The sequence below is a fragment of the Urocampus carinirostris genome, chromosome 18 (genome assembly GCF_059441175.1).
Source record: "Urocampus carinirostris isolate Australia breed hairy pipefish chromosome 18, RoL_Ucar_1.0, whole genome shotgun sequence".
NCBI classification, from domain to species: Eukaryota; Metazoa; Chordata; class Actinopteri; order Syngnathiformes; family Syngnathidae; genus Urocampus; species Urocampus carinirostris.
This window is the reverse complement of record NC_142366.1, coordinates 23,674,921-23,699,895: the sequence shown is the minus strand read 5'-3', so window position 1 is coordinate 23,699,895 and position 24,975 is coordinate 23,674,921. Positions and strand designations below refer to the sequence as shown.

The 24,975-nt window shown below is 43.4% G+C and overlaps 3 protein-coding genes across 4 annotated transcripts in view; 1 reads left to right on the top strand and 2 right to left on the bottom strand.

Annotated features, from left to right (window-relative positions):
- garem1 (GRB2 associated regulator of MAPK1 subtype 1) overlaps positions 1-6,144 on the bottom strand; it is a 13,510-nt gene extending 7,366 nt beyond the window's left edge. The window contains exons 1-3 of one of the 2 annotated variants that reach the window (XM_088322628.1): positions 6,095-6,144; positions 1,174-1,314; positions 255-385 (exon numbers count right to left, since the gene is read on the bottom strand). In XM_088322628.1, the coding sequence (XP_088178754.1) occupies positions 255-385; positions 1,174-1,179 (137 nt within the window). In that variant the 5' untranslated portion in view covers positions 1,180-1,314; positions 6,095-6,144. Of the gene's footprint in view, positions 1-254; positions 386-1,173; positions 1,315-2,573; positions 3,159-6,094 lie in introns of those variants that run through there. The other variant, XM_088322627.1, reaches the window with a different exon arrangement.
- The window catches only part of ncf2 (neutrophil cytosolic factor 2), a 21,998-nt gene extending 4,505 nt beyond the window's left edge, over positions 1-17,493 (top strand). Inside the window, exons 3-17 of the mRNA XM_088322630.1 lie at positions 3,263-3,356; positions 4,004-4,150; positions 5,761-5,843; positions 5,927-6,035; positions 6,112-6,246; positions 7,813-7,920; positions 7,998-8,057; positions 8,452-8,495; positions 9,382-9,523; positions 9,860-9,925; positions 11,035-11,089; positions 12,456-12,711; positions 14,568-14,673; positions 16,055-16,178; positions 16,235-17,493. Of these exons, the coding sequence (XP_088178756.1) occupies positions 3,339-3,356; positions 4,004-4,150; positions 5,761-5,843; positions 5,927-6,035; positions 6,112-6,246; positions 7,813-7,920; positions 7,998-8,057; positions 8,452-8,495; positions 9,382-9,523; positions 9,860-9,925; positions 11,035-11,089; positions 12,456-12,711; positions 14,568-14,673; positions 16,055-16,178; positions 16,235-16,326 (1,545 nt within the window). The 5' untranslated portion in view covers positions 3,263-3,338 and the 3' untranslated portion in view covers positions 16,327-17,493. The remainder of the gene's footprint in view (positions 1-3,262; positions 3,357-4,003; positions 4,151-5,760; positions 5,844-5,926; positions 6,036-6,111; positions 6,247-7,812; positions 7,921-7,997; positions 8,058-8,451; positions 8,496-9,381; positions 9,524-9,859; positions 9,926-11,034; positions 11,090-12,455; positions 12,712-14,567; positions 14,674-16,054; positions 16,179-16,234) is intronic.
- Positions 16,024-24,975, bottom strand: dph2 (diphthamide biosynthesis 2). Its single transcript, XM_088322629.1, has 6 exons — positions 24,804-24,975; positions 23,582-23,694; positions 21,711-21,931; positions 19,566-20,231; positions 17,640-17,819; positions 16,024-16,491 (listed from the first exon to the last, which is right to left on the bottom strand). Exons 1-6 carry the CDS (start codon positions 24,954-24,956, stop codon positions 16,358-16,360), a joined length of 1,467 nt encoding a protein of 488 aa, XP_088178755.1. The 5' UTR covers positions 24,957-24,975; the 3' UTR covers positions 16,024-16,357.

The following is a 24,975-nucleotide window of genomic DNA, read 5'->3' as shown; positions in this document are numbered from 1 at the left end:
GCCGTCGGTGTATAAAGAGCTCGGTAGCTCTGACTGTCGTCAAGTCTTTGTTTGGCCCTTAAGTTTCAAATGACTGTACACACTACAGACAACTACTATTATTTCACCGTCCCCTGATCTAAAACCTGCATGAGGCCAAAGAAAAACCTCAAAACCTCAGCATGAGGAAATTTAGAAACGCCTTATAGTCCGGTGCGCCTTTTACTGGGGAAACTCAAGAGTCAAGTGAATCCATTTTGAATTGTTAAGCATACCTTAACGTTGAATGTGATTTCTTCCATGACGTAAACCCTTTCGGGAAAGGCTTTGGCCACTTCTTCCACACTGTTGAAGTATTGCACGGGCTCCTTGACGTCTCGGTCCTGTTCCAGTAGCTTAAACTGACCTGAAATCAGAACGGACCATCGGTAACGACGTCCCGACCCAGGCGGTCATCTGTCAACAGGCACAACAATCCCATCCGGGTCTCAGTCCGACCGCCAGTTTTCCGATCGCTACGGTCGGGTAAGTCCTTTCATTTTCTAATCGTCGTGGAAGTATATGCGTTCAAATCGTCCTATGCCCCAAAGCACTGTGGGACTTGTAGTACAAAGCCAAATGATACATGCAAACTCCGGCTCACTTGCTTAGAAAACAGAAGCCCCATGTGTATTGGTGGATTTCTCTGGGATATTTGGATTTTAATTTTCTGTCCCAGCTGAAAATGCAACAGGTTTTTCCCATCCACGTATACTCGTATATGGAGTAACTTTATGATCTATGATCTCGGCAAGCCACGTACGAGCGTATCTTATTAACCGATAGGAGCAACGAAGCTCACTTTTGAAGCTCGGAGAAAACGAGCAGGCTTCGGTGTATGGAGTTCTCCTTTTTTAATGTCAAAACGAATACATGCGGAAACCACATCTTTTTGCGTGAAGCCCTTTCACTGTATTTTCACGAGCACAGGGCGCACCGTGTTAATAGGCGCAGTCTCCTTCGCTGCTTCTTTTTCTGTATTTAACGCAACACGGGGCGCACCCGACTATCGGGCGCAAGAAAAGTTCGGACACCCCGGGTATACGGGGTCATTCGATAATCTGTTGGCGTGTAAACGATCCATTAGGATTGCTTTAGAAATGCAAGATCCCGCTTTCAATCGGATTATTGTTTGCACATTTTGACGGAGTTTACCTTCATAATGAACAGGGATCTCTATTTTCGGTCCAATCACGTAGTGTCCTTCATCCAGACTGTGGGCGGTGATGGTCGTCCACTGGCGGCAGGAATGAATCAAGAGGTAGTCGTTGTCCCGGAAGCCTTCCACCGACTGGCCTGCGAGAAACCGCTTTCGTGTTTGCAAAGCATTTTTGGCTCGTGACATGGTGAGGCAAAGCTTGAAGCCCGTTTTCCCTGAAATGCTCCAACTTAAGCCCTGTTTTAGCCGTGCATTGTCCCTGACGCATATTTTGACATTGAATGACCCTTCGATGCCTTCTGCGTCAAAATGACACGGATGGAAACTGTCTGATTTAATGAAAAGCACCTTTTTCATGGCCAAATTCAAGCACTTTCCAGTACCCTCATAGGGAGAAATCCTGCCTCGATCTAAAGGATGTTTTTTGTTAAGCCGCTATCTCGCTGCTAGCATTTACTTGGTGCCATTCATAATCGCCGATCTTTTCGTGTCCGTGGACTGCTATAAACTGACGTGAATTCTGCCGTTCCGCTTCAACAATTGGCGACGTCGCACCTGTTTACAAACACGGAAAGGTGCCGGGTAATAATTGAGTTCAATACTTTTGCTTATTTTATGGATCAAGATTGTTTTGAAAGGGTACCTCCTGGTGATACAAAAACTTTTGAGTCCAAAATAAAAACATTCATTTAAATTTTGGGCAAAAATACATGAACTAGATGTTTATGTATGAGACAATTGCATGACTCTTACAGTGGAATCCCCACTTCGATCGCTGCCATGTTTGACCAGCATCCTGTGCTCTGTCACTGCCCCCTGCCTGCTACAGACAACACAGTGCCATCTAGTGGTCATATATTACACACAGGGGCTTTCAATAAAGTTTTTTTTACCACTTGGAGGCGCTGGATAATACAAATAATATGAATAATGATCTGCATTTATGTATCACATTTCAGGTCACTGAAGACTTACCAAAGCTTTTTACAATGCGCTTCACCCTTACCCATTCACGCACACACGGATAGCGGCGACAGCCAGAATGATAGTTTTTTTTTTCCGCTGGCAAAATGGGATTGTTTTTTTCCAATATAATAAGACACGTTCCAAATCAGTGCCACGCGGTCCGCGGTGTTTTTATCCGCCACGCGTGGGCAATAAAAGGCATGTCATCTGCAAACTTTGGGTTGCAAGTCGTGCATTTGCAGCCGTCATCGCGAGTCGCTCATTTTCAGCATGCAGCAAAATCAAAAGACGATTTGCAAGAATCATTCACGCCTGCCTGTCGTTTGGACGAGAAAAATCTCAGTTTGCAGCGGTATGACTCCAAGTTAGTAGCAAGCAAGCGAGAGTTAGCTCGGACTGATTGAGATCTCGGCCCGAAAAAGCGACTGACCGTTGTCCAGTTTGACGATCTGAGGCAATCGATAAGCACCGACGAGTTGATCGATGGGCAAGGCGGTGGTGCTCCACGTCACATCTTTTAAATTGTTGTACAACATTGTTCCAAGGTCCATCTTGCTAGCTCGCGTTAGCCGCCGAAGGAGGGCTAGCTAGGTGTAAACACCATCGCGCTCACAAAAGCGACGAATCATTTCAAGCTTTGTATTTGGCACCATGTCTCTTCATTCGGGCATCACGTTGCCCGTTCGTCTCTCGGCGCCTCATTCAATTCGGAATTTGTCATTTAATACAGTGATGAGGCAAGAGCCGCGTTTGTCGAGTTGCAAACGGAAACGCCTCTTTTACAAAATAAAAGCTTAGCTAAACACACTTCCGGGGTAATGTTTTTAATGGCGATAACAAGTCGGGGGAGTCGCAGGAGCCCGTCCTGGACACTTCATTTTTTCATTCCTGAATGAACATTTGGTTATGGGGTGAGTGGATCCTTCAAGCGCTTGGGTGGTGGGGCACCATTCCCTGTGGTGTGTTTTGGGCAGGTACAGCCTGGGGGCACCTATCCCTCTCCGGGCCGACGCGTGTTTCCACCCGCTCTCGAACCGGGGGACCTGGTGTGATGGTTTGGGGCTGTTTTGCAGCTTCGGGACAAGGGAAACTTGACGATTGAATTCTGATGTTTCCCAGAAGATCCCGAAGGAGAAGGTCCGTCCATCCGCTGGTGCCCTCCAACTCGAGCCCTCTTGGATCACGGGGCAGGACGATGATCCGGAACACTCCGGTAAGTCCACCTCTGAATGGCTCCAAATGAAGGTTCCGGAGTGGCCAAGTCAAAGTCTGGATTTAAATCCAATTGAGATGCCGTTAAGTGATCTTCAACGGGCACTTTATGCGAGGCAAGCCTCCAATATTGTATGCTTGAAACCATTTTGCAAAGAAGAGTGGGCCAAAATTCCTCCACAGCGTTGTGAAAAACTCACGACTAATGATTGTAAGCGTTTGATTTCTGTTATCGCTGGCAGAGGTGGCCCGACTGGATATTAGGTTCAGGGGCCAGTGACATTTTCACGTAGGATTTTGATATTTCTGTGCCTTAAATCACAAAATCAACATTTGAAAAGTGTATCTCGTTGTTCGATATTCAATTTAGGACCGCCAATGCGATCGATCGATGCTTTCTTCTCGGCCTCACCCTTCTGCCCGATTTTGTACCTGAAGTGGCCCCCGCCTGAAAACAGATCGCCCACCCCTGATGTAGGATCTAAAAAAAAAACGTTCCCCACGTCACGATGAAGCAACTTTGAATGTCATCACTTCCCGCTCCTGTTTGTACAACTCAAAGCGGCTTCCTCCATTTGCAGCCAGTCCCCGCCGATTCTTCCGAGCGCGTGAGGATTGAAAATGTCGTTTTTGGACACTTTGCGGCAGTGGGACGACGCCGTGTCTTGCGCGGACAGGAAGGATTTGACGGAAGCGCTCCGGATTTTCCTGGCCATCGAGCGGCCCAACTCCAAAATCGATTTCAACATCGGATGCCTCCAACTTCTCGACCGAAATCTGGATGCCGCTGAAAAGGTCGAGTGCGAACGCCTGAGTCGCTTAGCGGTGATGGGTTCATTTGGATTTTCTTGGAAATTTGAATTCTCGTCAATGATAGCCCGTGTCGGTGGTTTGCGACCTAGTTTGAGCCAAGGCACGTTTCTTTCATTGAAAAAAAAATCGGTGTTTTTGTTTTTTAACATTGAAGAATAACATATTATTATTCATGATTTAGCTTATCGATGAGCTTTCGTTGCGTCGCATCGCGCCAGAAACTTTGCCGGACGCTTTCTTTTGACTTCCACTCGTACTAGGGCCTTCATCCGGGTCCGGATTTTGTCCAGGGTCCGGTTCAGAGTCCGCATTTTTCCTCTTCAAAAACGTATCCGTCACTTTCACCGTGGTCCTGCGATCCGCCTTTCAGTACATCCGCGTGTCGCTAACTCGCTCGTCTCCGAGCCCGAGACGATCGGCTACCTGCTGCCGCCGCCGCCGCTCGTGATTTGGAAGTAAACGACTCTACCGGGCGCTAGACCGCACAGGCACACGAATCAAAACATTTCCCACGGCACACTTGGCAATATCTTGGGGCGCTGCTGTTGAAAAACACTGGCCTTATTTAACCAAGTTCTGAATATTAGGAGTAGGGTTAGTTCTACGATAGATCGGCCGATGCGCCTGAACGCATCGGCGGGAAATATTACTGATCATGAGTTCAGTAGATGTCATTTGGGAACTTACGTCACAAGGCAACGAAAGGAACCTTGCATCACAAGAGACCTTTGACAAAACTGCACACTGCTGAATTTTCAAGGTTGTATGATAGGGGTTGGGAAAGTACTGATATGAAAGGATACATTCGTACGTTTACAGCATTAAATACTTCATTAAAATATGTGGATAAATATGATGTGCGTTAATAATACTTAAATGAAACCTGATGATTTTATCATAAAACGGATATAACTGGAAAACTCCTACAATTATGACATATTCAGTGTCACTTTATAATCATCTAAAACTTCCCTGCAAAGACAAAAAGAAATAGGGGTACTTAGAAACCAAGCCTTCATGTATAAACCTATTTTTTTTCACAATTGTTTTTTGTGTGCAAATATTGAGTCGATTCGCGGTCGATGTCGTTTTTCCGAGCCTAAATAAAAAGCCACAAACAAACTGCTAGCCTCTTGTAGCGCTGGGCCTCAAAAATGTCGGTGGCCCACGGCGTAGCGGATATTTGTGAAGTTTTTCTTTTAATGAATCGTTTTGTAAGGTTTCTGATCTGCGATCCAACAACGATCCGATGTAGGCAGAAAGCGGAAGTCACGTAGAAAGAAGAAGTCAAGCTATTTCTCTTGAGTTCCTCTTTGAAACCCAGAGGAAAAGAATATACTTTCATATTGTAGTGTGCAACATAATCAAGTCGTAATCCTGCAAAGCGATCCTCATTTTCACAAAATCTACCTGAAAACCGATGACGCCCGTTTTTAACGTCGCTGTCACAAAACGCAATTATTTCCTTTTGTATCCCGATGACGTAACGCCCTTCCGTGTATTCCGTTCTTCCCCGAGACGATCCCGCCTACGGTCACATTTCAAGATTCCGACAGAAGCGAGTGATGTTTTCGTCCGATTTTTGATCTCAGGCCTTCGACAGCAGCATAAGCAAGGACGAACATCTGGCGGTGGCTTTTTTCCAAAGAGGAATCACCTTTTATAAAAAGAACAAGTGAGGCAGACTCTTTATCCTTTCCGTTTCCCTTCAAATCACGAACACGACGGGAGTCACGAAGCCGTCGCGTCGCTTTCCAGGTACGAGGAGAGCGTGGCGGATTTCCGACACGCGTTCGAGACTCTTCGGGGCAACCAGCTGATTGACTACAAAGTGCTGGGGCTTAGATACAAATTATACGCCTGTGAGGTAAGAAAATAGCGATGCTTTGCACACACACACACACACACACAAAACAAATCATTTACCCTGTAAACTTGTCAAGGTCTTGCACAACACGGCGCTGGCGGAGGCTCACCTGGGCCAGTGGCAAAAAGCGCAGGAGAGTCTGGCCAAGGGTCTGAAATACAAGACGGACGCCAAAGTCAACATCATGGACAGGGCTATGCAGTCTATCCTGGTAGGTTCGCCTCAAAAAAGAATCCACCGGACCGGGTCCGGGAAACCCACACGCGACCCGGCAGGCTTTTTCATACGGCCCGTCGAACAAAAAACGTCAGATTGTAATGACAATATACCCTCGAGATGGAAATGATAAGGAATTGAATCATTCAGAAAAGAAAAATGCCATCTTCGCTGCTCATATTTTGGTGTTTATACCATGCTACTACAACACTTTTTTCACAAAATGATCCATTGCATCTCACAAAAAACTGTATTTAGACCAAAATGCACTGATTGAAATGAAAAAACATTTTCAGGTTTCTCCCACTAAATGGTGATCATCTAGCACACGGGGCTAATTGTCAACCCCTGTTTAACTAGTATTCCTACTGCCAGTTTTACCGACTTTGCAAGATGGTGGGCCGTCCTTAAGGGAGCGAAAGCCTCCCGCAGGACGTTACCCGGATGAAAACGAATCAGCCATGGCACAAGTTGATTGTTCCAAATCTGTTATTTTAGGAATAATGAAACTACAACACTACAAACGGATTCAAGTCATGCTTAAATTAGATGATTATAAAACAGGAGGTATGTCATGTAAAAAAAACAAAGAATAAAGGAAATAATAAAAATAATAAGCGATAGTCTGACCTTTTTCTGGGTGATTCCTTTCCAAAGGTTTCCAGACTAGGAAGAATTTTGCCAAAATATCTTTCGTTTGGCCTGATGTCTGCGTGCTCCACCTTGTGGTCTCTAAACTCTTCCTGCACAGCAGTGTGCCTTTTCATTCCTTTTTTATTATCACTTGCTTTGTTGGCCAGAAAAAGTCTCTTCCTCTTCTTTTCTCCTCGTCCGCTTTTCTGCATGTCTTCCGTGGGTTCCATTTTGAATGCTAGCTCTTTGTAGCGCTACCATACAGTAGGCTGTTTGCAGAGCGGAAAGGGGACACGAAGAGCATGCGAGGATTCACGCATACGCACCGGTTGACGGCCAAAACCACTGTATTTTTTGAATTTGTATCCTGAAACGCCTTTGTAACAAAAGGTCAAACTTTCCCCTTCAGGTACTTTGTAACCTGAAACTTTGGTATGTAGAGACATTTGAAAGTAGAAGTAGCACTGTAATTTAATCTCGTAGAATACATCCTATTAGCGAACATGCACTGATCTTGCTCACTCTCCCAAGAGACGTTGATGCTAAACCACCAAAGACATGGCGCTTCTACGAATCACCGCTGCGAGATGCTGAATTCGATGAGATAATACGGAAAAAGTGGGCAGAATTTCTAGATTCAAAACATAGCTCCGTCTCTCCTCTGGGAAACGGTAAAAGCGGTCATGAGAGGCGTCATCACATTTCATACTTCCTCTAAAAAGAATCTGGAGCAGAGATTAGAAAACCACTCGGAAAACAAAATCAACGGACCCGAATCATCAAGTACGGTACTACAAAACACAAAAATGGCGCGAGAGGATAGCAAAGGCTGAAAATGGAGAAATGATGCTAAGATGTATGAGCTCAGATACGAAATTGTCAGCAAAAACAAAAAAGGAAGCTTTTTTTTTTTTTTTTTTGCCGGCAGAAACAAAAACTCTTTCAAGCGGTGGAGTTCCCGTCCACGGTGCTCTTTCGACCCAATAAGCACTACGTCGCTGAACTGGAGAAAAAGGATTACCTGGGAAAAGCAAAGGTACCTACTTTTCACCCCAACAAGGCAAACCGGAAACCGACTCGTTGATTGATCTTGCATGTATTGTTTATTTTTAGGTGGTTTCTTCTGTGATTCCCCAGGATCAGTTTTCAGGATTTGCCCCTTTGCAGCCGCAGGTAATGAAAACCACGGCATTTTATAAACATGTAGACAAATGTGAAAACTTCTGGTTAGCACGGTTTGTCAAATGGGTGAGGTGTGACGTGACGCGAGCTGGTATAGTAGAGTTAACGGGTGGATGCAAAGGCGGAGAGAGACGGAGGATTCAAATGTAAACCGATTTTAAAACGTACACTTGCAAAGATTGCATGTGTTTCCTCTAGATCTCTTGATCATTACAAGCTTTGTTTTGGGGCATGGGGCGTGAGAGCAACCCCAAACCACGATGCCCCGCGAGCATATTTTACAGTTTAATGAATATTTTGCCAACGGTGGTTGCATTTTCCATTGAAAAGTGTCTGAGTACTGTTGTGAACATCGACATTTAATTTCAATTTTTTTTCCCCTTAGGTTGAACAGGAGCCATTAGGTCCAAAAGAGCCCGAGGTTCTAAGGTAAAAATGGCGTCATCATTCCAGCATTCAAATCATATTTGTAGATCCTCATGAGGGATGCGTGATCATGATCGGGCTGAGGGGGAGAGAGAGAGAGACTGAGAAAGAGAGAGACTTGGCTGCATCTGAGCCTCAATAATTGGACTGTTGAATAAATAAAAATGGCAATACTGATATCGGTGCCAATCATCGGGCCGCTTGCAACAACTAATCGATCAAATTGACGATTAAAAGCGTTGGCAACTCACTAGATCATAGATTCGTTGTATCACGTGATTTATGAGCCACTAAGTACGTTAAATCGACGGAAATAAGAGTTCACACAATCCTGTTATGACGCTGAGAGGTGTAGTATTACTTTTGTCCAGCAGAGAGCGCCCAATATATTTTTTGTAGAACATTGCATCATGACAGACAAAATTGGAACAAAAGTTTGAACTTTGTGGTGTTGAACCGATTTACTCAAACCGAAAGTAGAGAAAAAAAAATCGAAAATGAGTCAATAAAATAAAGTCAAAAGAACTACAATGACATGTTAAACTACACAAAGGGCAGATTTTGAAGTCTATATTGGGAACGATTATCAAATTCAAACATTTAACCCCAAAAAACGGATTCCCACGTTTTACATATTTTTTTGTGAAGGAAGAACATTTGCTCCACATCAAATGATCATTTCATTTTGTACGATAAGTTCAAATACTTCTTTGGAAAACGGTATCTTACATATTTGCCGGCGTGTCACATACATTGGGAAGTATTGGCGTTGATTCTTTTCTAGTCTGGAATATTCTCTTTAATATTGAATACGTCTCTAAGCAATCCGATTTATGGAAAAGTAACGGATAATGAAAAGGATCTGGAATGTCCCGATGCGAATCGGAAGGGCTCTGGATGGCGACGCCCACGCGGTGCGCTACGAGTTCATCCCCGAGACGAGCGACGAACTGGCGGTGGTGCCGGGGAACATCGTTTTCGTCCTGCAGAAAGGATCCGACAACTGGGCTTCGGTCGTCTTCAACGGAAGGGTGAGAAACCGCTCGGCTATTGTTCGTCTCCGTCGTGTTTTCACGCGTCATAATAAGGCGCAGTCCCCGTAGCCGTTACTTCTCGATTTAACGCGAAAGGGGGCGCACCGCCCGACAAGGGGGTGACGTCACGTGTCCTCACGCAAGGGACGCATACGAGTGGCATTGAGTCGAGCTCACTCGCCCAAAACCTGGGATTTCAGTCAGAAATCGGGCATGAAGCCGTGTTGTGGTGTCCTCTGCGAATTTGAAGAAAATCTTTGATGTGCGTGTGAAAACACGGTACCTTCTTACTTCCAAACGTCATGTTGACAAATGTCCCGATTTTCCACGCAGAAAGGACTGGTTCCTTATAATTACCTGGAACCTTTGGAGATGACCTCGGGTGCTCAAGGGAACAAGGTCAGACCTCTTTCGTTCGATACCGCAGCTTACCAAGACTGGAAATCGGATTTTACAAATGTTCATGTCGCTCGATGAAGCGGTTGCGGATTGCAAAAATAAGCTTGCACAGAATCGTACCGCATTCGTTTGATAACGACTTTATTCCGAAAGAATAAACGTAGTCAAATTCATTCATAATTTGTGCTCATTTTAAAGCCCCAATGTGTCAAATTGGACCACGAGATGGCACTGTTGCCTAATGCTGCGACGCTGTGCTCTGTTGCAAGATGCCAAACCAACATGGCGGCGACCTCTGGGTATGCTATTTCACGATGTCACGGAAAGCAAATTCTAGACCTAGGATTTTTCATGAAAAATGACATTGGCGTGATAGTTCATCAGTAATATTTTCTAGAAAAACAAAACCAAAACTTAAAAATATAGGAAAATCCCAAATGACTGCTTGAATAATGAATTAAACTTTCCTGATTTGAATTATTTTTATTGTTAATATCAGAATTTGGGGGGATTTCACGAGAATACTTAAAAGGGAAAGTGTCTTAATATGGAGTGCCTCCTAGTGGTGCGAAAGAAACTTTCATTCGTTAAAAAAAACATTGATCTCAGTGGTTGGTTGTAACCGTTAAGCGCACCGGTGATGGGGCACCCCTTTCTGTGGTGTGTCTTGGGCGAGTACAGCCCGGTGGCGCCCATCCCTTTCTAGGCATACAAGGCAAACACCTGAGGCAAAGAAACACCATACCAATGTTCATTTGTCTAATAAATCCTAGGTGGAGAAACCTGGGTCGCTGCCACGCTGTGCACTGGGACACTGTGGCCTTGGCTGCAGTGCCATCTAGTGGTCAAATAGGACACAGCGGGCACACATCAAACTGGCCGTTTCTGCAAGTGTCCAGCAGACGGCACTCATTCACCCTTAATAACCGATCCAAAAAATGAACATGGATTTTTTTCTTTCTCGGTTTTTCATAAAAAATGCGTATTTAATCATTTGCAATGAACCGGTGTCGCAAACCACGAAAGATTCTCTGTACAGGATTCGGATGCGTTGTGCAATCTTTCGAACGTCGATTGTGTTTTATTCTTGGGTCCCTTTTGGAAACTAGGAATTATCAGAAGCGCCGAGTCGGGTTCCGCCAGCCAGGCCGGAGAGAAAAAGAGGTAAGCCCGGTCTCTTTAATGCTCCTCAATTCATTTCTGTCACGTCCTTCTCAGAAGAGCGCACCCTCGTGGCCAAACTCGAGCCCTTTTCAAGCACTTTCAAGGCCTATTTTTCCAATATCATAAAAAGAGGGAGTCCGGTGTAACCGAGTGCTGCCTGTAGGGAAAAGACAACAGGGCTTTTGATCAATTCTAAGTCAGTCTCAGGGGCCAGTAAGAACCCGTAATTCATTTTTACCTGGCCCGCAGCCTCCATCATAAAATGAATATTTGGCCCACCAGTAATGTTGACCGCGGAATAAAATCAATTTGTACAAAACAATATTCACCATTGAACCAGACGATGGCAGTAGCCCTCTAGCCAACTTTCCCTTGGCTTTGTGAGATTTTCAGCCCGTCCCGTGTGCGACACGGTGACAGTAAATTAAAAAAGGAAAGTTGACTGAAGGCCGCCACTACCAGGACAAGCAGAAATTGGAGGATTTTTTACCCAAATCTGAAACAACAGCGTCTGCCTCATTTGCAAAGAATATCATATCAAGAGGGACTGTCAGACTAGCTCAAGCTAACTGGAAAGGAACGCTGTGAAAAGGTGAAACAACCGGAAGCCGTTTGAACGGCATAACAGCCCTTATGGCGAGACCCAGCAGGTCAAAAGAAAATGCTACAAAGGCAAGCACTTTCAAGGAGGGTGAAGGACTTTTGAAAGAATGTCAGGACGAGTGGTCGGCCCTCAGGCATTTTTAGCTTCCCGAATCTGGCCCCCCCGCTTTCTCAAAAGTTTGGACACCCGTTACTTAAGCCAAATATGAAATCAGGAGCTGAATAGGACATAAAAATGAAACTTCCTCATTTTATTAGTGTTTGCTGCTGTCCCTGATTGGTTTAAATGTTCTTATTTGTATTACTGTAGAGCTATCGACTGCTTCATGCCAGATTTCTCCTCGTATATGACTTTTGTATTGAACCTATTGATTCCCCAACACTGTTAGAGCCTTTTCCGTGTTTGTAAACAAGTGTGACATATTGAAGCCGCGCGTGCAATGTTGAGTTAGAATGGCAGAATTCATGTCAGTTTATAGCAGTCCATTGACACAAAAAGATCCTAGATAGGTACAGCGCAAAATAGCACAAAGTATGAGTTAGCAGCTAGAGATTCAATTCATTAAAGTCATCAAAGTCAACAACAACAAAAGTCATTTTGATCGGCGCTGGATTTTTTTTATTTGAAGGTACTTGAAACCGAAAAATCGGCCTTGGTAGTGCTTGAAAAGTGCTCGAACGCCCGACTATCTGAGAAGCACTGGTTTAATGAAACCAAAATGTTTTCATCTTTGAACTAAAAGCCAGGTTTTATTGTGTCGAGGTCTGACGGGTGGGGAAAGCAGGAGCAGTGACGACTTACAACTCAAGGTACGCGGTCACCAAAAACCAAAAAGTCCCCAGAAATCGGAGACGATGAGGTCCTCGCAGGAAATCCAAGCGGTGGACGACTCCTACGTGGTCAAAGTGTTTTCCACCTTCACCTTTGCCGTCTCGCTGCCGGGCGGCTCCTCCTACGAGACGCTGATGGAAAAGATTAGTAGAAAACTCAACCTCGCTTCCTCATCCCTCACTTTGAGGTAAGCTACGAATTCTGTCAAATTCCGTGATTAACACTAGAGGTCGCCCACGCAAGCCGTTTGGCTTTCCTACATAGAATGCCCAAAGGAAAGCCAACTGACTGGATGAGTTTCACCACTGATCTGCAGGCACACTCAATTTGCACGCTAATGTGACGAAAACAATTATTATTATTATTTCTGTAAAATGACTCTAGTTCAGGGGTTGCTAACCCGGTGCGCGCGGGCACGCCGACGCCCCGGGCAACCGTATAATACACCTGTTTGCAAAACTATCAATGTCTGAAATGTGATTTTTAAATGGTTTTTCCATCTACATGACTGCAAATGCAAAGTCTCAAAAATAGATGAAACCCTAAAAATAAAAAAATTGAGAATTCGAGAGCTACACAATTTTTTCAAACGAGGGTAGCCCTAATGTGACACTTACGATAATTGGCAACACCCTCAATAAAGATGTTAAGAATGGCAGCAACATCCCCTTTATTTTCTTCAATGACCAGCTCGAAACTCTCTTACAAATTGTTTTACAAACTAATGTTTTGTTTTAATGGCTGAAAATATAGCGATGAGTAGAAATGAGGTACAATTTATCTTAAAAAGCGGTTTATTTTTTGTTAAATCTTCCATTTATCATTTGTACAAACATGGAGTCATGATGGCAAAATGCTCTGCACATACACAACACACGTCGAGAGGATTCGTTACCTCGACTACGCCACCGTGTGGACAGAAAAATGTATTACATGCTTGGGTAAAATTCGTTCTAAATACACGCGAATAACCGAGTTAGAATGTATCAGGAATTGTTCTGCGTTACTCTGTGCTTAACTGAAATAGCAGGTCAAATATAGTGCTGATTCATTATTACTTCAAAACTATATTCAATCAGAGTTATTGGACCCAGGCGGTTTTTATTTTTCACCTACTTTTAGAAAAGCTCTTGCACGAGGGTTGCATAGACGTGTGATAGCAGATGAATCGGAAATGCATATTTTTGCGATTCCCAGTAGCGAAGGGAACTTTCCACTCTTTGCCGCTTTTATTTGGAACCGCACACAAAGTTGGCATTTGTAAGTGAAATAAAATGATCTGCATTTCTATAGCGCTTTTCAAGTCAAGACTTCCCAAAGCGCTAAGTAAAACAATTGGAAAGGTCAAGAGAACATCAAATATTGCATGTTGAAGTTGATCAGTTTCCTAGCTCGCTGAATCATTCCGAATAATAATCCATCATTAAAAATCGCTTCTCGATAGAAAATGTCATTCTTTCAATAAAAATCTTGTTTCAGGGGCGCTTTATCGAGATGCCCTTCAAGCTGTCCTCGGCTCTAGTTGTATTTTGATGGTATTACCGTACTTTTATTTTGGAATATTTTCATAGGATATTTTTTTTAGTATGTCTGTCGTATTTTGTAGCATTACTGTCGTAATATTCCTGTAGCAGTATTTTTGTATTATTCAGATCTACTTTATTGTCATTCTTGTACACGTGTATACAGAACGAAATGCCGATACATCTGACCCGCAGTTTCCTTGAATCTACAGATATAAATATGTGAATTACCACAGAAGTATTTTGAAGCATGTCTGTACTGGTATCTTTGCAGTACTTCTTTTACATTTGTTCCCATTACTGTAGTTCAGTATTTCTGTTCTAATGCTCCTTATGGATCTATCATCATCACACCCGTCCCATATAAACAACCCCAGCGTGCCTCGTTTACAGATCAATGGTGACAAGACCACCGGGTTATTGATTTGTTTTAAGAAGGCCGCCTTTTCATTGTCCGTTGGTGGGGTAAGAAAATCCCCGGGACTTTTAGCGTTAAGCAAAACTTTTGGTCTGGATGTAGGCGGACGTCAGATGCGACGAGCGCCATCGACGAAGATACCAACATGGAGAGCGTTTGGAGTCGCGTTCAGAACAAGCGTCTCAAGTTGTGGTGTAGCACCCGAGAGGTGAGTATTCCGGTAGACCTCGGGATACATTTATCTGTTATCATGTTCGGGGTTTGTAACTCCTCATCATACTCGAGTCATTCAGAGGCATCGTCAACTCTTAGCAGACTAAAGTAATACTAGTAGTCTGTCGTATCTAAAGCTTATTGTGACTTTTTGCGACGAAGGGCAAATAAACACAACTTGATCGAATACACTGAAACTAACCTTTGTGTTTAAACCTAGAGCATGTTGGGAATTAAATATCCAAATGTAGCGTTTACCAAATTGTTCAAAATAGTTATGTGACCCCATGAACCAAACACAACCTACACCTACCCAACAATTTATGCGCGCTCGTTCCTTGACGGAAACAATGAACAGGAAAGCCGACATTTCCACACGGGGGAAGATTTCATTTCATTAACAATTTAACTAAAGGTACTCCATCGAAAACGGCCAAATTAGTATCGGAGTCTCTGGGAAACCCTCTTCCGAAGCCCATTAGTTCTCTTCTTATTGGCCATCTTCTCCCGTGGGCGCGTCAATGGAGCCCCCTGGGCTTCACCATCTCGGAGAAGAGCGCCGCGATGTCTGGAACACCGAGCGTTTCTACGTCATCAGGGCCTTGTTCTCAAAACGACGCCTAGCGTCCTCCGTCTGGATGTGCCGATTATCTTATCAGCAGTACGTCCTGTTCTGTAAACAACATCTTCCACCACTCATGCCTGCCCTAAACTTTCTCTGCTCGTCGTCGTTGATGTCATGCTCTTTCCGGACATTTTCAACATCTTACCTAGTGTTTACTATTCTGTGTACAGTAATGCTAATTGTAATTCACCCTGTTCAATCCTGGAAGGGGGATTACCACATGTGAGGTCCTTTCTCAAGGTTTCTCTTTTCTCCTCACACTGAGGTTTTTGAGTTTTTCCTTGCCCGCATGCTGGTTTGCTAGTTTAAGATCAGGTAATTGTGTAATTTTGTAACTGTAATCCTGTGCAGTCCTTTGAGACATTTTTGTGATTAAGGGCTATATAAATAAATTTGACTTGACTTGACTTGACTTGAATAAAGGCACAGTCAGTAAATAACGACAGCTTTAAACTCAATAAATGTAACTTGTATTCAATCATATACAATCCTTCAAGCATCATTTAGAGAAGTATAAATGAACATTTTCTAAAATTATAGATTATTCGTAGAACTCGGTAGCTCGGCACCTTGCCGTGACGCAAACCAATCGCAGACCAATATCATATACGACGTCACCAATAGCAAACGGAGGTGTCGGAGACATATGAGACATGGAACATCACAAAGTTGCTATTGTGTCGTGGTATATATGCCATAGGAATGGGCCAATACTGTCAAAGTCATAATTGGGTTTTATTTTCTTGTTCAGGAACCGACCGCAAAGCCGCCACCCGATGACGAGATCGTTTTGGTGGCCCTTCACGCTTACGAGTCATCAAATCCTGAAGATCTTAGTTTCGATCAAGGGGAAAAGATCACCCTCATTTCAAAAGGTACGTTTTACACGAGATTCGCTTCGAACGCGGTGATAATGATTTCTCCGTTTCAGTCAACCAGGACTGGTTGGAAGGACGCTCCGACGGAAACACGGGCATCTTCCCGGCATCCTTCGTGGAGGGAGTTCCCGTGCGCGACCATTGAATTTCCCATCATACGCGCCCTTAAGAAGCACTCACGGTCGCGGCTGGGCTCCTTCGTCTTCGTACGCAATAGCGATTCCTCTTCGGCCCTCCGCGGCTTTCTGTACCGGCGTCTCCCCCAACTTCTGCTCCAAACCGCGCCAGCTCCGAGAGGCCAGGAAGGAGGCTGAAAACACAACGGCACAAAAGCCATCAATGGCGCCAAATAGAGAAAGAAAACATTTGGATGGAGGACCAATTCTCCCCTGTAGAAAGAAATGCCGCCATATAAATCAATGAAGACATAAATAAATCACGTAATACCTAAGAATATGACAAATGCAATTTATTCATATACTTGTGCGTTTTGTCATTTATATTGTTATTTATTTTCATGTGCGTTTTTTCACGTGCTTTATAGATAGATACTTTTAACCATCCCCATAGGGAAATTCCCACTTCCAGCAGTATCCTTGTGTTGATATAATAAAATAAAAGATATAGAATACAAAAATGACCAATATGTTTTGCTATAGAGTATTTAAATAGTGCTACAGAAAATACACACTGTCATAAAATTAAGGTAATATGCAAATGTGGGCTTTTGCTCCCTGGGTGGAGTTAAAGAGCCTCGCAACATGAGAAAGAAATGATCTCCTCAGTCTGTCCGTGGAACAAGACTAACAGCAGTCTGTTGCTGAAGCTGCACGTCTGTTTGATGCTGTGTAGTGGATGTGACATTATATGACGTATTTAATCCTAAATTTAGATGTGTTTTTGCCATGTATTTAGTTTGGTTGTGTCTTTTTTGTTGCATATGGTGTCACGTATATTGTAGAGTACCTTGTTCCGCATTTATCTATTTTGAGGGGTTCTTTGTCGCGCATTTTGGCCCACATTTGTCATGTCTTTTGATTTCGTGCATACTGTCGCATTTTTTGTTGTATTTATCCTCATTTTTGAGGTGTATATTGTCACGTTTATTAAATGTAATTCAAATTAAGGGCTGGGTCAAACGGGCTGAGCTTTTCACCCGTCGGTGGATGAAAAAGTGCACCGATGAACTGCGATAAGAGCCGCACTTCATCATGGATCGACCAAAAGATGGAAAGCCCAGACAGTCGGACACGCCCCCTCACTTGAAAACATTTAGCGGTAACTGAACACACGACAAAATAAATACTTTTAAGTCATATATTTAAGTATTATGCGATTGATTTTTACAAATGGCAGGATCTATCCTCCTTTCGTCTGAAAGAGTCAAAGACACCAAATACGTTCACACGAATAAAAGAAATCGGTCCATTTCACTTGCGGTGTTTTGATGACACTTACCGGCCGTGTTGGTATTAGCCACCGTCAGCGTTTGGTTCCTTAGGACCAGGGAGGAATTCAATGAGGAATCGGCGTGATCCGAGTCCAGCGCGTTGCTCCTCAGAGCCCCGGTGATCAAAGACACATCCGTCTCGTCGCCTTTCCCCTGTCCGTCGGCCGACGGTACGTAATTTCGTCCGCCTGAGGGTATAAGACAGAATTCTAACAAAGGATAGAATAACTTTGAAAAATGTTCATGATCTTGAATATCAAGGAATTGTTGACAAAGGCCATGACTTGCAACAAAAGTTGGACATTTTCTGTCTGATGAAATAACGCTCCACGTGACGCTATACAAACTCATGCCAGCTGTTGTTAGTCACTAGGAAAGAAGAAATGCAATGGCAAAGCGAGGCCACAAGAGCAGGCGTTTCGGCATTTCGTTTAAGCACACTTGATTCATGGTTCTTCATTTAGTGCGCGGTCTATCGAGTCAGACTGCCAGGAAACATTGGCAACAATCTCAAACATTTGCAAAGCCTCACCCGAATGACAAGCTCTTTTCAAACTTTGAAAACACAACATTTAAATTCGAGCATTTTTCAGGATTTCAAACACCCGACAAACCCTCGTCGGAGCTGGTGTACGTGGCTAACTTAAACGGCGAGCGGGATGTAGGGTACTACCCTGCTACAAATGCATTTCCCAAAACTAGACAGGGGACTATACTGTTAGTCGACAGAGTTCTCCGGGTTTGTGGCCTTTGCAACCCAGGACCGCGAAGCTCGGAGCGCCCGCGGTCACTCGAATGAGGACGTCCGCAAGATCAACCTCCAAAAGGGAGAAGAATCGTTTTTTTTCTCTCGCCTCCTGTGAGACCATGTGCACTCTTAACCACAAACACCCTCCCCCAAAGGGTTCCTTTATCTCAGAGATAACCAAAAATATTTTACAACAAACCGTTTTAGGCAAATATTTCATTCTGACACGCTATGAGGTAACTCCCGATCCTTGAAATAAGTTGATTACCTTTCCTACTTAACACGGATTCTATTGTTCATCTGCCACCAGCATCAACTTTGTTTATTCATTTGAATTTCTTGTTTTTGTAAATCAACCACAGTTGTTGGAAGCAACTACATTTTTTTTCATGTCTTTCTCTATTTTCCTTCGGATTTGACCAAAGCACTACGAAACCGACTATTTGAAGCTTCCCTACCCCTTCATCTTCCCTATTAAATACACCAATGATAATAACAATAGTAATAATATTAATAATAACAGTTATGATATAGCAAAAATAACACAAAGTTAATCATAGTTCTAGATGCACTATTCCCAATCTCTGGTATCACTCATACCCCATTTTCTTCATCTCTGTAATGTTTTTTGTATTTAAATTTGAACAATTGAATAGTTGGACATTGTTTAACTCCGCACACAGACACACACATACTTTTCCTGGTGGTTCTCACCTTTGGGATTATGAATTGACAACAGCCCCTCAAGATATAATTTCCCTCTTTCTGAATGAATCATTTTTGGATGTTTTTGTTGACCTTAAATAGCAGTTGTGCAGTGACAAAATTTGACTCATCCAATTTTAATCATTTGGACTGCAGGAATAAAATAGGAGTATGATCTGGATATCCTACCCTGTGTATGGTTCTAATTGCACGTTTTTGGAGGATAAAGAGGGGCTTGCCTCATGATAAACGGTAGACACAATATGAAGCTATTTTGGAATCATTCTGGTGACGGATCTTAATGGGTAATCCTGTCACCAGCAAATTGAAATAAAAATCCAAATCAAGATTTTTTTAAAGCAATTACTTTACAGGTAAAAAAGACTCAAAGGTTCAGGACCCTTGTTTTACGGCAATGAATTTCATCAAATTGAAAACCTCTCGATAGAAAACGGAACGAATTCACGGAACGCGCTCCAACCTGGTAAGAGATGTCGGAAATCCGTGACGTATTCCGTCGACCACTGCCTGTTCCCGTTGCAGGCCACCTCCATCTCGAACGGCGTCACCACGGGGCGGTAAAACTCGCCCGAGTCCAAAAGCGCGTTCTCCGGGCAGGAAATCAAAACGAAAATGTCGATTTCCAGAAAATTGGCCAGCTTGGGTACGTTGATCTTCCCCATGGCGAAGACGTAGCTCTTCTTGCCGGCCTCGCGGAGGGTCTCCTTCAGCTGCCGGATGATAAGCAGGTAGTCGGCGACGCCGAGGGTGCCCACTAAGATGCCCACCACCTTGGCGTCTTTGGCCCTCTCGATAGCGTAGAAGCGCTTCATGAGCGCCCGGTTGACGCCGACCGACTCCGTCCTCCCCGTGGAGGCGAAGGGGTCGAAGGAGGAGAAGGCGCACCGGTTCCAGGTCATCATGAAATTGCGCAAGGTGGGCCCGTCCCGGCCCACGTAGAACAGTCCGTAATCCTCCAGGGACAGTCCAGCCCGCAGGCGGAACCGCCGTCCGAAGTGGATCCCGGACCCTTCCGCTTGGGACTGGTTTTTTATCTGGCCGTGGCTGTGACACCGCTCGCCTTCCACCACCAGTTGCGAAGAAACGACGTTCGGATAGTCGTCGCGCAAGAGGGTCATCAGATCGTCTGAGGAAAAAAAAAAAAAATCAGAGTCAAGTCGGAAATCATTATGATAAGCGATACCCGGGCCTGGCAAGACTTTTTCTAGGTGGTTCCTTTCCAAAAGTTCCCAGACTAGGAAGAATTTTGCCAAAATGTCTTTCATATGGCCTGATGGAACGATGGCTGCGTTTTCGTACCTTTCCATTATCTCTTTCTTCGATGGCCAGAAAAAGTCTCTTCGTCTTCTTTTCTCCTTGTTCACTTTTCTGCATGTCATTAGTGGGGTCCATCGTGAACGATAGCCGTTTGTAACGGTAATATACAGTAGTCTGTTTACAGAGCGGAAAGGGGACACGAAGAGCATGCGGGGATTCACGCATACGCACCGGTTGCCAGGTAGAACTACTGTATTTTTGACTTTGTCTCCTAAAGGTGAAATTTTCCCCATTAAAATATTTTGTATCCTCAAACTTTAGGTTGTAGAGACATTTACCAGCTCAGTAGCCTAGATGGTAAGGCGCCCGCTTTGAGACTGGGAGGTCGGTGGTTCGCGCCCCGGCCGAGTCATTCCTAAGACTTAAAAAGTGGTCGGCGGCGCCCTCTGTTGGCTGCGGCTGCATCGGCTCGCTACAACGGGTCAGGTGCAATCGACATTTCGTTCTGTGTACATTGTTACACAGAATGACAATACAAGGAAATTATTATTATTATTATTATTATTTAAAAGTGGAGGTACCCCTGTACGGCAGTTCAACTCAAAGCCCTTACCTTCTTTAGAGTTTGGATGTCCCCGACCTGCATGGTTGGATAATGAAAGTTATAATTCTAATCATCAATCCTTTTTCTGCATTGCTCATGCTCAGTAAGCCCATCACAGCCATCTTGGGGCAGCGGGCAGGGGACAAAGTCGAATGACAGAACATTTTCTTGAAAATGACTTATCTAAACGTCTTTAAAATCCCAAAGATGTTTAGTTATTAATGATACACAACCATTGATCCCAGGGATACTAATTTAAACCGTTCTGAGATGGGGATGGTCAAGTGAAATTGCCCTACGGCAGGGGATAAAAACCTATAGGAAATAGCAAATGCGTTTCGAGGCCCCAATTCCCGAGATAGAAAAATAAAAAACAACAAAATATAGTAAGTCAAACTTAAAATGTATATGATTAAATGACATAAATACACACGTAAAGGAAAAATGAAATCGTTTCTACCTTTGATATAATATTGTATATATACTGTACTGTATATACAACCAGTAGGGGTCAGTGACGCGTCACACGACAACACCACAATGACAAGCCACTAGAGAAGGCGTGCCGGTGTCATTTTCACACACATTTTTCAAATTTGTCTTCATTTTTTGGGTGGTCCATAAAGTCAGGCTGTCAAGAAACATGGCAACAATTTCAAGCACTCCACCCACGATTCAAGCATTTTCTTGACCTTGAATTGAAGGATTTACATTCCGTACCGATATCGGAATTGGCGCGCTTACCGATGGCATGTTGGTATCGGACGTCATAGAGGACGAGGACGTCGGCCAGCGTGTCGGGATAAAGTTGGCGGAAGGCGGAAGCGCACCTCTCCAGGTCCACGTGGGCCTTCTCAAAGACGTACGTGAGGGGGAGACGTTTGGAGGGGCTGAGGCAGGCGCGGCCGTAGTGGACCATGCAGTCGGCGCCCGCGTGTTCTGCCGCCACCTCGTCCACGCAGCAACTGTAAAGACACGTGGCCGAATTGGGAAAATCCATTTCCAATAAACAAAGTTTCTACAGCTTGAGGCGAAGTTCGATTGGAGTCTTTTTTTTTTTTTAAATCCAATTTAAGACCAAGTCGACCAAAAAAAAAAAAAAACAAGATCAAAAATATTGATACACGGCGCCTCGCACACATGACCTGGCTCTGCTTTTAGCCACGGCCACATCCACTTTCTGGACCTGGTCCAAAGTAAAGGTCTCTGTCCCCAGTTGCCACGTGTATTGTGGTTAGACATAAGACTGAAAGCACATCACCGTTTTGATACTTCCATGACTGTGGTCAGGCGATGTTGCCACCGAAATAAATGGCTGAATTATCAAAAAAAGACCATAGATAATAGTTTTTAATACAGACAAATATTGATCTCATTGATCACATTTTAAAACCTTTTGAAAATTGGATTCAAGACATTTATGGCCAATGAAGGCCTTATTTTTAGAATGAATTCAATGCCTTTTAAGACTTTTTAAGGATCCCCTGGAACCCTGAATAGAGCCCTTTCCAGCCTACGAGTACAGGCGGCATTGCACAATGTTGACCCAAAACAACAGGAGTAGTCAAGTCCTGTTTATTTGTTTTGGCCCTTAATCACAAGGAATCTCAAAAGGCTGCACAGACCACAGACTATTGCAAACTACAGACTATTATGACGCCATATCCCCTGAGCTAAGACCTACATGAGGGCAAGGAAAAACTCAAAAATCTCAACATGAAGAAAATGAAGAAACCATAAGAAGAGACCACACATGAAGTAACCCCCCCTTCCAGGATGACCAGGCTGTATAGAACGAGTATGCCGGGTTGCGTTTTCAGTGTCGCAATTAACAAAAAAAAAAAAAAAAAAACATGCCCACAGGGTTGGTACACCTTTTTCATGGCCAAATTTAAGCATTTTTATTTCATTTTCATTTTTTTACATTTTGTGTGTACTTTCAAAGAAAAAAATCCGGAAGAATGTATCTTTGTTGTTGTTGGCTCTGATAACCAAAATAAAGGGGCTATCTACCCGCTAGCCCATGCTACGTGCTATTTTGCACTGTTCTTACACTGATCTACGATTTTTCTGTATGAATGGGCTGCTATAAACTGACATGAATTCTGCCATTCCGCTTCAAAAATGCACGCGCAGCTTCAGTATGTCACACTTGTTTACAAACACAGAAAGGGCTCTATGGTTGTCGGCTAATAATGGAGTTTAATATGGAGGACAAAAAGAGAGAACTGTAAAAAAATTCGGACTCATTTTTAAGGATATTGACTGCTCTAACTCAATCTTTCAATCTAAGAGACTACTCTTGCTTTTTGTTTTACTTCTTTTCATTTAAGCCATGCCCAAAAAGCCAGTTTTCTAAATAGAGCTGTCCTCTTGGATGCGACCGGTAGGTGGCGTTGACGCCCTACATGACAATGCTATAATGAAAAGCCACCAGAGCAGGTGTGCTCTTGCTGCTTGCACATACTTTGTACTTATTTGAGATTTTACAATTTATTTTCAGTCAATGGCTGCTATAAACTGACATGAATTCTGCCATTCTATGACTCACTTGTTTAAAAACCAGAGAGAGGGCTCTATAAAAAATACATTTAAATAATGCATGAAACAATTACCTGCCATAGGAGGTGTCCCCTAAGATGAAGACTTTTGCCTGAGTAATTCTTTCAATCTCCGATGCAATAACAGTGGAATCGTGCAGGAGTTCATCAGGAAACTGGAGAGCAACCTTGAAAAGATGCAATCAAAATACTCTTCATTTCACAAAACTCTATATCCAGGGTTTGTACACCTTTTTCATGGCCAATTCAAGCACTTTCAAAGTCTTTTTAAAAAAATTTCCAGTACTTTCAAAGGAAGAAATCCAGGGCTGATCAAAAGTAATTTTTTTGTTGACGTTGATGACAACATTAAAGTGGCTTTCTTGCTGCTAGCACATACTTTGGGCTCATTTGAGCTGTTCCTTTCTAGGATATTTTTGGGTTGACAGGCTGCTATAAACTGACATGAATTCTGCCATTCTGCTTAAACAATGCAGAGTTCGTCACACTTGTTTACAAAGACGGAAAGGGCTCTATAGAGGTTGGATTTGATAGGAAAACAAAAGAAATTACGGAGTGTATAAAAAAAAAAAAAAAAATTGGGAATCATTTTAATGCTATTGATGGCTCCAAAGCAGGGTGCATTCAATCTTTTAATCGACTGCTGATCTTTGGCTATTTTTTAATGATTGTAATTTATATGTTTGGTGTTTTTTTCAGATGTCTAAATTGGTTAAAATAGAATTGTGAAAATAGCCAACATTTTGCATTTAACCATTTATTTTAGGCACTAAAAGGTAATATTTTGCATTTTCAGGGATTTTGTGTCGTTGTTTGTCTTTAAATCTGTTTCGAGCGTAAAAAGGTAAAATTGTTTTGTATTTTACCCTTTTTTTTTGTAAATCTGAACATTGTGTTTTTCAGGGTTCAACTGAAAAACATATGAAACGACTAGTTTCTTGATAATTTGGCGCATAAACCTTTGTTATGATTGATAGCCTTAAAAGAACATAAAATTAGGGAGCCGGAACGGCCAATTTTCTAAATAGAGCTTTCCTCTTGGGTGCGACCCGTAGGGGGCGATGGCGCTTTACATGACGACGCCATAGAGATGGAGAGCACTCGTGTCATTATTTTCATTTATTGCGTGGTCTATAGTCAGACTGCCAAGAAACATGGCAACCATTTCAAGCATTGACTTGACCTTAAAAACACAAGATTTCAAATTCCAACTCGTCCCGGGATTTCAAGCACCCCTACAAACCCAGTATATCGTACAAAGAGTGACTCGGTCTACCTTTTTGAAATGATTCTGACAAACGAAATTGCAGGTCTGGCGGATCTGATAAACTTCATCCAGCATTTCAGGAGGCGTTCTCCTTGTTGTCTCTTGGACGTCCACTTGACGCTCTAAGACATTTTCAGAGCTGCTACTGAAAGCATCAGCCATGACCTTGAGGACAGACGCT

Bases quoted from the DNA above. Each gene is read 5' to 3' on its own strand.
- dph2 (XM_088322629.1), bottom strand. From the start codon at position 24,956: ATGGCTGATGCTTTCAGTAGCAGCTCTGAAAATGTCTTAGAGCGTCAA. The intron at 21,932-23,581 runs GTAATTGTTTCA...GTGTCTTTACAG, and splicing joins GGGGACACCTCCTATGGCAG to TTGCTGCGTGGACGAGGTGG. The intron at 16,492-17,639 runs GTAAGTGTCATC...TTGTGTTTTCAG, and splicing joins GGCTAATACCAACACGGCCG to CCTCCTTCCTGGCCTCTCGG.